Genomic DNA, 12,814 nt, shown 5'->3' with positions numbered 1-12,814 from the left:
CATGTACGGTTTTGTGCTTCTCTTTTGCATTCTTCATAGGACAAAAAGGTCTAGTCCTTAATATTTCTCATCCAATCTGTTCTTTGTCTTCCTCTTCTTTTTCCTTGTATCATTCCTTCTAGAAGTGTTTTTTGTAGGGATTCATGCCTTAGTATGTGACCAAGGTAGGTGGTTTTCCTTTTCTTAATGGTTTTCAACAGATTCCTATCTTCTCCAATCATCTCTAATATTGCTAAGTTAGTTTTTTTTGGCAGTCCATGGGACTCTAAGAATTCTTCTGAGGATCCACATCTCAAAGGCTTTTAGTTTATTTTCACAATACATTTTGATATTGTCCAGGTTTCTGTTCCATATAACAGCATTGACCATACGTAGCATTTGGACAGCCTAATTCTTGTTTTTGTGTAAATTTCCCTTGAGGTCAGAATATTTTTCATGCCAATGAAGGTTGATCTAGCAATTTCTATTCTTCTTAGTATTTTCTTATCACATTTTCCATTTTCTGTAATTAGTTGACCCAAATATATATCTCTCTACTTGATCTAAAGTATTTCCTCTGATCTTAATATTTATATCAGGTATTTTCCCTTTTTCTCTTGTTACCAGCATGGTTTTAGTTTTTTTGAAGGTTAAATTAAGTCCATATTTTTCACTTAGCTTCAGCGTCTCTTCTAGTAGATTTTGATGATCTTTTTTTATTTTCATTTAGCAGTACTGTATTATCTGCATATCTTAAGTTGTTTATATTCCTGCCTCCTATGCTGACTCCATTAAATTCTTCTAATTGCTGGAAGATATTTTCAGTATAGTGGTTAAACAATATAGGAGAAAGAACACAGCCTTGTCTGACACCCTTCGTTACTGGGAATTCCTCCGAGGTTTCTCCTGATATTTTTATTGAGGCAGTTTGCTCCCAATATAGATTTCTCAGTAATCTGGTATCTTTACTATCTACTCCTAAATTTCTTATGCATTTGATTAGTTGTTCATGTTGTGTATTGTCAAAGGCCTTTGTGTAGTCAATAAAACATAAGTAGACTTCTTTCTGCTTCTCCAGATATCTTTCTATAATAGTTCTAATGTTGAAGATACCTTCTCTAATTCCTTTATTTTCTTGAAAACCAGATTGTGTTTCATTAATTTTCATTTTGATTTTATGTTTATTTCTTTCTAGGATGATAAATAACATAAATTTTGCTATCCGACTGATCAGACTGATTGTTCTGCACTCTTCATATTTGATTGTCTTCGATTTTGTATGTATCAGTAGGAACATTGAGTGCTTAAAATCTTTTGGCAGGTGTCCAGTTTTGTATATTCTGTATAATTTTGTATATTCATCTAAAGCCTTTAGATATTCTGTCATAATTCCATCCATTCCTAGAGCTTTTCGTTTTCTGTTTCCTAATGGCATTTGTTACTTCCCAAGTAAGAATAGTAGGCTTTAATGTGTAATTAATAGAGAAAGAATTGAGGAAATCAGCAAGTTCTAGTACTTAGGATCCATTAATAATGTGAAGAATTGCTGTCCAGAAGACATCAGAAGAAAATTAGAAATGGCTAAAATAGCATTTAGAGACCTGTCTAAAATCTGGAAGAATGGATCCATTTCCACAAGAACAAAATTGGGGATTCTGGATGCAACAGCAACTTATGGATGTGAGACTTTGAACCTAAAGAAGTCTGATAGAAAAAAAAATATAGCTGCTTTCGAGATAGGTGATCAAATGGAGGAGTGCCAGAAAAGATAGGCAGAACTTTAAGGCTTCTTAAAGATATTGACAAAAGAAAGCTGAAATACTTTGTCATGTTGAAAGGATGAAAGGAGGACTTCTCAGAACAGTAATAGAAGGTAAAGTTTCTGGAAAAAGAGGAAAGAGTAGACCCTCAATGTGATGGATGGATTGTGTGTCTGGAGTGACTGATCTTCAGAGAGTTGAAGCCTCCAGAAAAGCATACAACAGGACCACCTGGAAAGGATTGTGAGGAACACCATGAAAGAATGGAGTGACCATACAGAATCTGATGTCGAGTGAGTAGATAGATGGATTGACTCATAATTGCATATAAAACGATGTTTGTATGTAACAAAAAGAAGAAAAAAATTGTAGAGCAACCACAACTTTGCTGCACCAAAATTGAAATAATACTAAAGCAGGCATCGATATAGTTGTTACTGCAGTATGCTAAATCACTACAGTACTATTTCAGTAGAGTCAGAATGTAGGTAATGCAGTACAATACCATTATTAAAAAATAAGCTGTGCTATAGCAAAACCCAAGCTGTTCAAAATTTTGCTATGCAAGGCATTGCTGCATATATATATATTATAAGTTTTGAGTAACAGATTTTGGCCTTAATAGACAAAAATGCTCTACCAACATAAACTTGCTATTCTTACTTGTAATGATTTAAACATCACTCTCACCACTGCCACACTTATATTCCATAATTTAATAGAAATTATAAATATGCAACCCTAAAACATTATTTATCTTTCTGTGTATTTCAGGTAATAGTTACTGTTCCGCTGTCAATTCTACAAAACAGAACAATAAAATTTGTGCCAGAATTATCTATTAACAAACAAAAGGCCATGGACAATTTGGGAGCAGGAATCATTGAAAAGGTACTTTTGAAATTAATATGTAAATTCAGTTTTTTTCAGTTCAAGAATTGTTCAGACTAGGCATATAACATCTTCAAGAGTGCAAGCCAGGTAGTCAGTATTAAACACTATAAAGAGATAATACTTTAAATATACCCACTACGATATTGTTTAATGAATGAAGGTGATTCACAGTTTTGATAATAGAATATTAGTAAATTATTTCATGTGTATATCAACTCTGCAGAATAGCCACTTGTAAAGTTATATAAATATATATTTTATATTAATATATACAGGTATCCCTCGATTAATGCGATTAATTGATCCCTCGATGTTACCGCGCATATCAAATTCGCGTTAATCAAATCTAATAATCAATGGTAAAAATTACAATTCGTCCATGATCGATTACTGTATTAATAATTCGTTTTATATGGTACTCTTGTAGGAAAGATAAAAAATGAGTGCAAAGTAAATGTTTAATAAATACTTATACCTACATTATTTACTGCAAATTTTTTTATCAAAAGAAGTTATCAAGAGTCGTTTGAACAGTTTTAGTTTTTTTTCTTATCGGCATAAATTCTACAATAACAAGCAAAATGACTCTCCAGCCCTCAGCAAACAAGCAATAAAACATAAAGAAAAAACACTGCAAATATCATACATGATGGTACAAATTAAGTGGATATTGAATCCAACATTATTTCATAGCCGAATATAGAAACTACAAGAGTTTTGTACCGAATATATAGAAACTAAACGTTGCGGAGGTTGCAAGCATAAGCAATCTTATGGGCAACTTGTAGTAAAGGTGGAGTAAGCCCCAGATCACTTTCCTTAGTATTTTCCATAATGTAAAGCACATCTCCTAGAGAACATGTATGATAAATAAGCCTTTAGCTCTCTATTTCAGTGACACATGATGGTTTATTTATTTTCAGTTACAATCTGGAAATTATTGAACAAAGAGTAAAAAAAAAAAAAAAACTAAACCATATTATACTGACATCGGAGGTCGCGGTATATCGTTCAGATATAATTTACTGTCAAATATCACAAATCTTTACATAACATGTGGTAAACCAAACTGACAGCAAAAAATAGTGCTGAATATCACTCGTAACATATGAATGCACAGCTACTCATGACGTCCAAGCTATACACTGAATTGTGTAAGAATATTTATATTAAACATCTTGCATGTATCTGTCTGATCAGCTGCGAGCTCCTCAGGGTTAAAAGCACGTTAATCAAAACTCTTGCCACGTATATCAAGGGATTGCCGCACTTTGTTTTGCCTCGTTAATCAAATGCCGCATTAAGCCAAAGCACGTTAAGCAAGGGATACTTGTATAATGTGATAATTATTAGGTTTTTTTTTTTTTTTTTTTTTTTTTTTCATAAGTATATTTTCCTTGACCTACCACTTTATGTTGCTGGACAAGCTGTTTATGGAAAAAGTAACTACTGTTGACTTTCACTATAGTAAACACTATTATAACAACCCTGCACCATAGCAAACTATCAAAAATGCCCTGACCAAGCCCCCCCTTTAGGCATAATGCTATCCTAATAGAAATGCACTATAGCCAGCTTTCAACTATAACACCTTTTCTGTAGTTTGTACAAATGTGCAATAGTAGGAGTTGACTGTACAGATATAAGCAGCTGCTTGTGGAAAAAGTAATTTTATTTACTGCATAGTATAGCTACTTCAAAAGAAATGTACTTTTGCATTTATAATAACTAATCAGTATACTGAATGAATTACACTTTTCCATAAAACATTTTGAGTTTGACTTTGTAACCTTTGCTGTGAGAGGATGAATTGTATGTGTTGCGTTGTTATTAATGCTGCCAAAAGATAAGTATTTTTTCATGTTTTGGTAAATAATATTAGGTTAACTCATTGTATTTTTTGTTTTATATGGGTGTGTGTGATTGACTGAGTTGTTTAGTATGTATATGTAAACATTGTATTTTTTGTTTAAGCACAATGTTGTTAATATGGTGCCAGTGTGTGTGTGGTAGAACAATGATGGCAGAGAAGTCATTGCTGGATGATTTGAATTTACGTGATTTTGTATGGTGCATTGTGTGTGTGTGTGGGAGAGAGAGAGAGAGAGATGTATTTGTCATGAAAATTAAAGGATTAATGGAAGGAGAGTGAAACAAGTGAGGAGTGTTTCAACAGTGAGCACCGGTCGGGTAGCAAGAATGAAGCAAATGTTAGTAGAGCAGATAGTATCGATGGTAAAATGGAAAACAATAACGTCAGAATTAATATTGAAACATGTGTCTCTTGAAATACAGGAGAATGAAATTGGTGTAAATAAGAAAATAGCATGCTTGAATATTATCCTTCACAGGACAAAGTGCAAAATTGAAAAGTTGCAGAAGCAGCAAGAGATTAGCAGGGCTGAGAACAAATGAGTAGCAGATGGTTCAAGGTAAAAATTGAGATCGGGTCAACAAATGAGAAAAACATAGTGAGGAAAAATTATGTATGATAGACTCAATGATCAGAGGAGTACTTAACAAAAATATTACAAAATCAAGTTTCCCTGGCCAAAATTTTAATGATATTAGTCATGATGGCATCTGGATGCAAAATGGTAAGGTGAAAGAACTAACTGTTGGCACTAATAATTTGAAAGATGAGAAGTATTCTATAAAGGAGCAGAAATGAAGAGTGAAAGCTAAGAATTGTAAATCTCCCTCCACACTATGATAGAGGCAAATTAAGGCGAGATGCATTAAAAAGCACATGTGCTAAAAGAGTGTTCAGCTGAACTGGCCATTCCTTTGACCAGGATGTTTAATATGAGTCTCAGAATAGGGAAGATTCTGCAGGAATGGAAGGAATGTATGGTAATTCCATTGCACAAGGGTGGTGCCAAGACAGATGTATCCAACTATCAACCAATTAGTATGTCAAGAGTGGTGGTTGTGAAGATTTGGAAAAATTAGTTAGGGCCTGCATTCAGAAATGGGTGGACAGTGAATCTCTACTTTGCAATGAGCAACATGGGTTTACTAAGGGGAAGATCATGTTTTAGCAACTTTCTCACATTCTATAACAATGTTACCATTGAACTAGACCAGGGGAATGGATACACCATGATACTTTTGGATTTTGCTAAAGCTTTTGACAGAATGCAGCATGGCAGACTGCTGCATAAATTTGAGAAAATGGGTTTGGGTTATACAATATTAGCATGGATAAGAGGATAGCTGAATGACAGATATTAAAAAGTGGTATATATATATATATATATATACGGGGGATCTGAGTCTGCAAGGTTTAATCTGAAGCGTTGTTGTCTTGGCTTGCACATCCCCTGAGACACTTCACAAGTGTGGCAGTAGGCGGCCTCCTAGGGGCGATTCCTGGATACCTTCGGGTGACTGACTGGCCTACTATGTTACTTCTCCCTTCCACGGTTAGCAGCCCTGGTAGTGTTAAGTTTCCTCGCTTGCAATAACTCGTCAGATGAAGGCTCCGACCCTTATAGGTTGGAGCCAAGAAACTCGTTGAGTGTGATTCCAAATGTCTGTTTCTTGTTTGGAGGTGATCCTGCCACTCCCAGTGGCATCCTCAGGAAGAAAGGACTGTCATCAACCCATTTCTTCAAGTTCTCATGATCCTTGTTCCAGTGGTCAAGGAGTTCCAAATCTCAGACACTTCGTATGTCAAGTCTGCGATCGTACATTCTCCACTGCAGTCGGCCTTGGCATGCATCGTACCTCGAAACATCCAGCCAAAGCCAACGCTGCACTAAGAACTGAGCAAAGCACGTTGGACTGCAGAAGAAGGAAAGATCCTTGCTGCTCATGAGATCCATTTGACAGCTCGAGGGATAAAGAAAATCAATGAGGCTTTGTTTAAGGTGTTGCCGTTAAGATCTTTGGATGCCATCAAGTGTCATAGACGGAAAGCCAGTTACAAAGCCTTACTTCAAGAATTGGCAGCCTATCCGCCTATCTGCCTCTCCATCTTCCAGCCGCCATCCTGCTGTTGAAGAAGAGGCTTTGATTCTCAGACTGACATCATCTCTAGATGATCCTCCTCTTCCGGAATATAACCATCAAATTCTTAAATCTCTCATCCACACTCACCTTCTGGGAATGGATATCACAGATCAGTTAAATGACTACCTCCATGCTGAATTCTCTGAACACTTGATACCTCGTCAACACATCAGCTTATTCTCATTCTACAATAACTTTTTCAAATAGGAAGCAGAGGAAGAGGGCCTATGGAGCTCTGCAGGCCCTCTATAAAAAGAATAGAGGGCAATGTGCCAAAACCATCCTTGACGGTGCTTCCCCTCTGCCTCTAGCATACTTACATGATGATTTTGTTAGATTTGGGAGTACAGTCTTTTCTGATCCACCTCCACACTTCCCTGATGATGACCAACCTACGTTATTGAAGTCCATTCTTGCCCTTCAAATATACCAGCCTGTCTCCATCCAGGAGATCAAAGCAGCTCTTCCATCCAATTTTCTGCCTCCAAACCTGATGGCTTTCCTGCATCTAGGCTTCGGAAGGTGCCATTGAAGTTTCTTCAAGACTTATTGGACATTCTCCTTTCCAGTAAAGCAATACTATACCTATGTGCTTCAAGAACTATCTTCATTCCAAAGAAAGAAACTTCAAGCTGTGCATCAGACTTTAGACCTATTACCACTTATACTTAGTGATACTTAGTGATTGTGATACTTAGACTCTATCATAAAATCTTAGTTAAACGACTTCAGCAACACATACAGCATGACTATAGACAGAGAACTTTTGTCCATTCGGACAACTGTGCCGAGAATATATATTTTCCTTCTTCTCTTCTCTCTGATTCCCACCACCGCCTTAAGCCTCTATATATGGTGTCGCTGGACCTCTAAAAGGCCTTTGATAGTGTCTCCCTTCTTGCTCTCCTTCGAGCGCTGTCTATTGCTGGATGTCCAGAACCCTTTCTTTCCCATGTTATGGAGCTATACTTGGGGAGCTCCATCACTATCACTACAGGATCTTGTGCAACTTCTATTCCCGCAGTGCAGGGTGTTCGCTAGGGTGATCCTCTATCTCCCCTTTTCTTTAACTGCGTCATATATGAGTTTCTTCAGTCTCTTCCTAGCCATATAGGCTACTCTCTAGACGCTTCTTCCTTTAATGCTATGGCCTTTGCAGATGATCTTATTCTCATAGCCTCTTCTAAGGTAGGCTTGCAGGAACTCCTTGACCTGGCAGATGACTTTTTCTCTATTCAAGGCCTTTCTATTAATTTAGAGAAGTCCTGCTCTTTAGCTCTTGTCCCCTTTGGTCGTGACAAGAAGCGTAATGTCAAGAGTTTTCCCTGCATGGGAGGCCGTTGCATGTTTTGACCCTCGTGGAAGAGATACCTCAGTATCATGTTTATCCCCAAAGGAAAGGTCTTCAGTCCCTTCTATCCTAGAAGCTGGGATTGCTTCCTTGAGGATAACTCTTCTCAAGCCCCAGCAAAGACTGTTGTTTCTCCTTTCCTACTATCTCCTACCTCGCTTTTACCACAAGTTGGTGCTTGGTAGGACATATATCTCGGTACTGTCCCGAATTGACAGGGCTATCCATTCAGTTGTGAGATCATGGCTCCGACTGCCGCCCGACACCCTACTGCATATTTCCATGCGAGGGTGAAGGACAGTGGGCTCAGGGTTCCATCATGGGGTTCCAGAATCATGAAATTAGAACTATCTTCTTCCCCTATCTGCAGAGAGGCTTTCTATAGCCCATTAATACAAGAAGACTTTAGGCAGTCTAAAGGCTGGTCCCATTATCAAGGTACTTTAATTGAGTCAGCACCTGCGGAACACAAGAGATGGTCATCTCTGCTACACTCTTCTGTACATGGTGCTCCTTTAAAAGAGTCATATCTGGTGCCTCCCCAGCATGATTGGGTAAGGGATGGCACTAGACTCCTCCCTGGGTTCAAGTATATTGACCTTATCAGGACGAGGGCAATGCCCTACCCACTCGACCCTGCACAGCTCGATGGGGTAATGATGACTCAAACTGTAAGGCTGGCTGCCACTACAGTGAGACATTGTCTCATATAGCCCAGTGTTGCTTTCGAACCCATGGGGTCTGTGTGTAGAGACATGACACCGTGGTCTCCATTCCGAACAACCGCTTTAAGAACAAAGGTTGGGAGATAGTGGTGGAAACACATTATAGGACCTCTTCAGGTTTGCATAAGCCAGACTTAGGGATTAAAAGAGATGGTGATGTTTGGATAGTTGATGAACAGGTGGTGGGAACAGGGTGCCCACTAGCCTATAGCCATAATAATAAGGTAAACTATTATAAGAATAACCAAGATCTAGTTAGTAAGGAACGGGAGGAGCATGGGGCAACTCCAAGGTTTACCAGTGCCACCATCTCTTTACATGGCATATGGAGCGCTGATAGTTATAAAGACTTAAAACAGTATCTCCTGCCATGCAAAGCACATGTCCTTGCAGACATGTATAATGTTATACATTGAGGGAAGGACTACTACCCAGACTGGTTTCGACCTTTATTGAAGTCTCGTCAGTGGGAGGCAGACCGAGAGGTGGTGACACTAAGGCAGAAGCAATAGAGAGGTCATATTTACATACCTGAGTTGCCACCTTATTATTAAATTACTCTGGATTTAGAGAAAGATGTTGGAAGTTTATTTTGCACTTGGTTAGACTATAATAAATTTAGTTTAATCCTTTATCCAAGTGTGAGCAAACAAAGTTTGCACCTGATAATATCTTCAGGACTATAGCATGGTGGTGCAACTGTTGGCAACTCGGAGCAAGGTGGACCAAGCTCTCATCACTCCTTACCTCAGTATCTCCACCTCTCTATTGCTTCTGCCTTAGTATCACCACCTGTGGGTCTGCTTCCCACTGACGAGAAGACCTCAATGAAGGTCGAAACTGGTCTGGGTAGTGGCCCTTCCCTCAATGCATAGCATTATACATGTCCGCAAGGACATGTGCTTTGCATGGTGGGAGATACTGAGACATGGAGTGATGAGAGCTTGGCCCACCTTGCTCCGAGTTGCCAACAGTTGCACCACCTTGCTACAGTCCTGAAGATATTTTCAGGTGCAAACTTTGTTTACTCACACTTGGATAAAGGATTAAGCTAAATTTATTATAGTCTAACCAAGTGCAAAATAAACTTCCAAGACTTAAAACATCTTGGGCTTATGCAGAAGGATATAAAAGTTCTTTCCTTGAGGGCTTTACAGGGCAAATTGGTGGCATGGCGTTGCCACCAGAGAATGACTACAATTATGACTAGAACAGGCATTGGGTAAAACTCTTGTAAAGGCTTAGGCCTATATCAAGTCTGGACATGATGTAAGGGTAGTACTGTGCATAACCAGTACAAAGATTAATAAAACAAAAACAAACAAAAAAAAAAAAGTGGTGTACCATAAGGATCAGTGCTTGGTCCACTGTTATGCAATCTGCACATTAATGACATTGGGAAAGATTTCACAAGAAACATGCAGTTATTTGCTGATGATGCAAAGACAGGTAGGGTAATCAGGAATGCTGCTGATATGTAGTATTTGCAGAACGATTTGAATACACTGGAATTGTGGGCTTGGGAAAATGGGTATCAGTTTAATGTCAATAAATGTAAAGTCATTCACCTCTCATGATTAGATATCCAATGTCGTATTATATTGGTGGGATTAGACTAGAAGAAACTGATATAGGAAGTTGAAGTTTAGTGGCCATGTGGCAAAGATTGAAAATACAACTCAAAAGATAATTGCAATGCTGAAACGAACGTTCGCATGTAAAGATAAGGATGTCATTTTGCCTCTTTACAAGGCCTTGATAAGACCTCACTTTTACTATTGTGCGCAGGTCTGGTCTCCTGGTTTCCGTTGTGATTCTGATATATTGGAGAGCGTACAAAGGAGAGTGTTAAAAATGATATCAGGATTGTGATATCAATCAGACAGATTGAGAATTTGTAGACTGCAGACACTAGCAAACAGGAGAAAGAGGAGTGATATGATTCAGACTTACAAACTTCTGAAAGGGTCATACAGGATTTCAATGTATGGAGTGTGGGGAAAGGACGAGAGGGCATCCTTGGAAGCTGAGAATGAAGGTCACCAAGAAGGGTGTGAGGGCTAGATTTTTCTCTCAGAGGGTAGTGCATGATTGGAATGGATTGCCATTGGATGTTGTGAGTACAAGCAATGTGAATGAATTCAAGAATAAGTATGATAGCTGATGTGTATGTGGCCTCTCTCAATGGGTCTTTGACTCCCTGGAGGTCTCTCTTAATAATAATAATAATAATTAATAACAAATGGATCAATATACAGTTGTGCAGAAGGAATGATGCAGAGTTTGTGGACCTGTGTTTGACAGAAAGAAGGATTTGTGTAAAGCTGATGGACTATATCTAAATGATTTTGGTGTTAGTTGTCTAGGGAGAGCTTTGTTCACACAGCCAAGCATACTGAAGTACAAATTTAGGAAAACTTAAGCAATTAGGGTAGATGCAGGTGAATGTGTGTGTGTGTGTGTGTGTGTGTGTGTGTGTGTGTGTGTGTGTGTGTGTGTGTGTGTGTGTGTGTGTGTGTGTGTGTGTGTGAAGGCACATATGAGGCGAGTGAACGTGAGAATGATCAAGTGCAGAATATAGTCTTTCAAGCCAAAATATTATTAAAAATAGGATAGTCAGTTCAGAATATAAAAGTGGTTGGTGGCCTAAAGGGATGCTGCAGAAGTGCAACCTCACCAAAGATTATAGGCATTAGACTTCGCTAACAGCAGATGATGTCATTACAGGAATAGAATATGAAGGAGTTAGTATTTTCAGAGAAGATAGGATTGGGGGAGAGGTGCTGATGATAGCAGATGGATTGCAGCCAAAAAGAATAGGAGATAGGGGTATAGTGGCTGTTCATTTGAAACCATCTGGTGGGCAATCAAGGCCAATAAGACAAAATATACGGTTGATTGCTACTATAGGCCAGTGGATTCCAGGGATGATCTGGAAGACATGCATCAGCAGATTAGTGCAATGAGTGAAAATCAAGTGATTATTAAGGGGAACTTCAACTATGGATATATAGATTGAAAAGAAGGAAGATCACGTGGCAGGAAGGAAAAGGAATTTATACACCTACTAAGAGGTAATTACTTGAGGCAGCATGTGATGGAGGAGACTCATAGTGTTGAGAGTATTGGACCTGGTTATAGTATCACAAGAGCTATTAATAACCTTTAAATAATATTCTTTAACAATATTCTTTAAATAATAGATATATGTGAATTACATGGAATATGATCATGACAATCTTAGGAGAAAGCTTGAAGCTGTGCCATGTCATAAAACTCTGCAAAAGAAAGGATGTTAGTAGTGCAAGGGAGATAGTTGAGGAGCATCTAGAGAAAGCTATATTAAATTAGGAGGGTATATAAGGAGAAAGGTGACCAGCTAGCTCTTGAACAGTACAAGGCTCAGGCAAGAAGGATGACCAGTATGGCAAGGAAGGCAAAATCAGATTACGAGAGGGAACTAGCCAAGCAGGCGAGGAGAAATCACAAAATGTTATTTTGCTATGTGACATGTAAGAGGAAGAATGACTGTGAGGCTTAATGAGTGCTGATGGTCACGAGGAGACAGAAGCAGATAAAATAGTTAAGTTACTGAGTGACTACTTTGCAAGGGTATATCATACAAGTGAGGTTAATGCTGTGACATATGTGACAGAGACTTAGGTGGGAACAGAGATAGATAAATAAAGTTTTAGCTCTGGAGTTCTGAGGGAGTGAGTAGAAAGAGGACAAAATAATTCACTTGAATAAGGGAAGTTCTAAGACTGCAGCAGCAAATTATAGACCAGTCAGTTCTCAGGAGAGGAAAGTACTGGTCTAAAAGTACTGGAAAGATTGGTCAAAAAGAGAATTCGGGAATGGGTGGATGTGGATATGATACTCTATGATGGGCAACATGGCTTTGTAAAGGTTTTGTCATGCTTAAGTAATTTACTAACTTTTTAAATTGAGTTAGATAAGGGAAATGGCTACATGGCAGTTCTGTTGGATTTTGTAAAAGCATTTGACCGAATACTACATGGAACTCTGTTATGCAAATTAGAACAAATGGGGATAAGAGGTGGCTGCTGGACAGATATATGAAAAGTGGT

General features: G+C 38.3%; 1 protein-coding gene across 6 annotated transcripts in view; it reads left to right on the top strand.

Moving 5' to 3' along the window:
• LOC150098765 (lysine-specific histone demethylase 1B-like) overlaps positions 1–12,814 on the top strand; it is a 508,665-nt gene that overhangs the window by 433,943 nt on the left and 61,908 nt on the right. For all 6 annotated transcript variants that reach the window (XM_090404995.1, XM_090404997.1, XM_090404999.1 and 3 more), the window contains one exon: positions 2,514–2,630. In XM_090404995.1, coding sequence (XP_090261121.1) covers positions 2,514–2,630 — 117 coding nt within the window. The remainder of the gene's footprint in view (positions 1–2,513; positions 2,631–12,814) is intronic.

The sequence above is a fragment of the Typopeltis vanoorti genome, chromosome 15 (genome assembly GCF_054136105.1).
Source record: "Typopeltis vanoorti isolate ZY-2024b chromosome 15, IOZ_Tvanoo_1.0, whole genome shotgun sequence".
Lineage (NCBI taxonomy): Eukaryota > Metazoa > Arthropoda > Arachnida > Uropygi > Thelyphonidae > Typopeltis > Typopeltis vanoorti.
The sequence above is the reverse complement of the archived record's forward strand: the minus strand, read 5'-3'. Positions and strand labels throughout refer to the sequence as shown.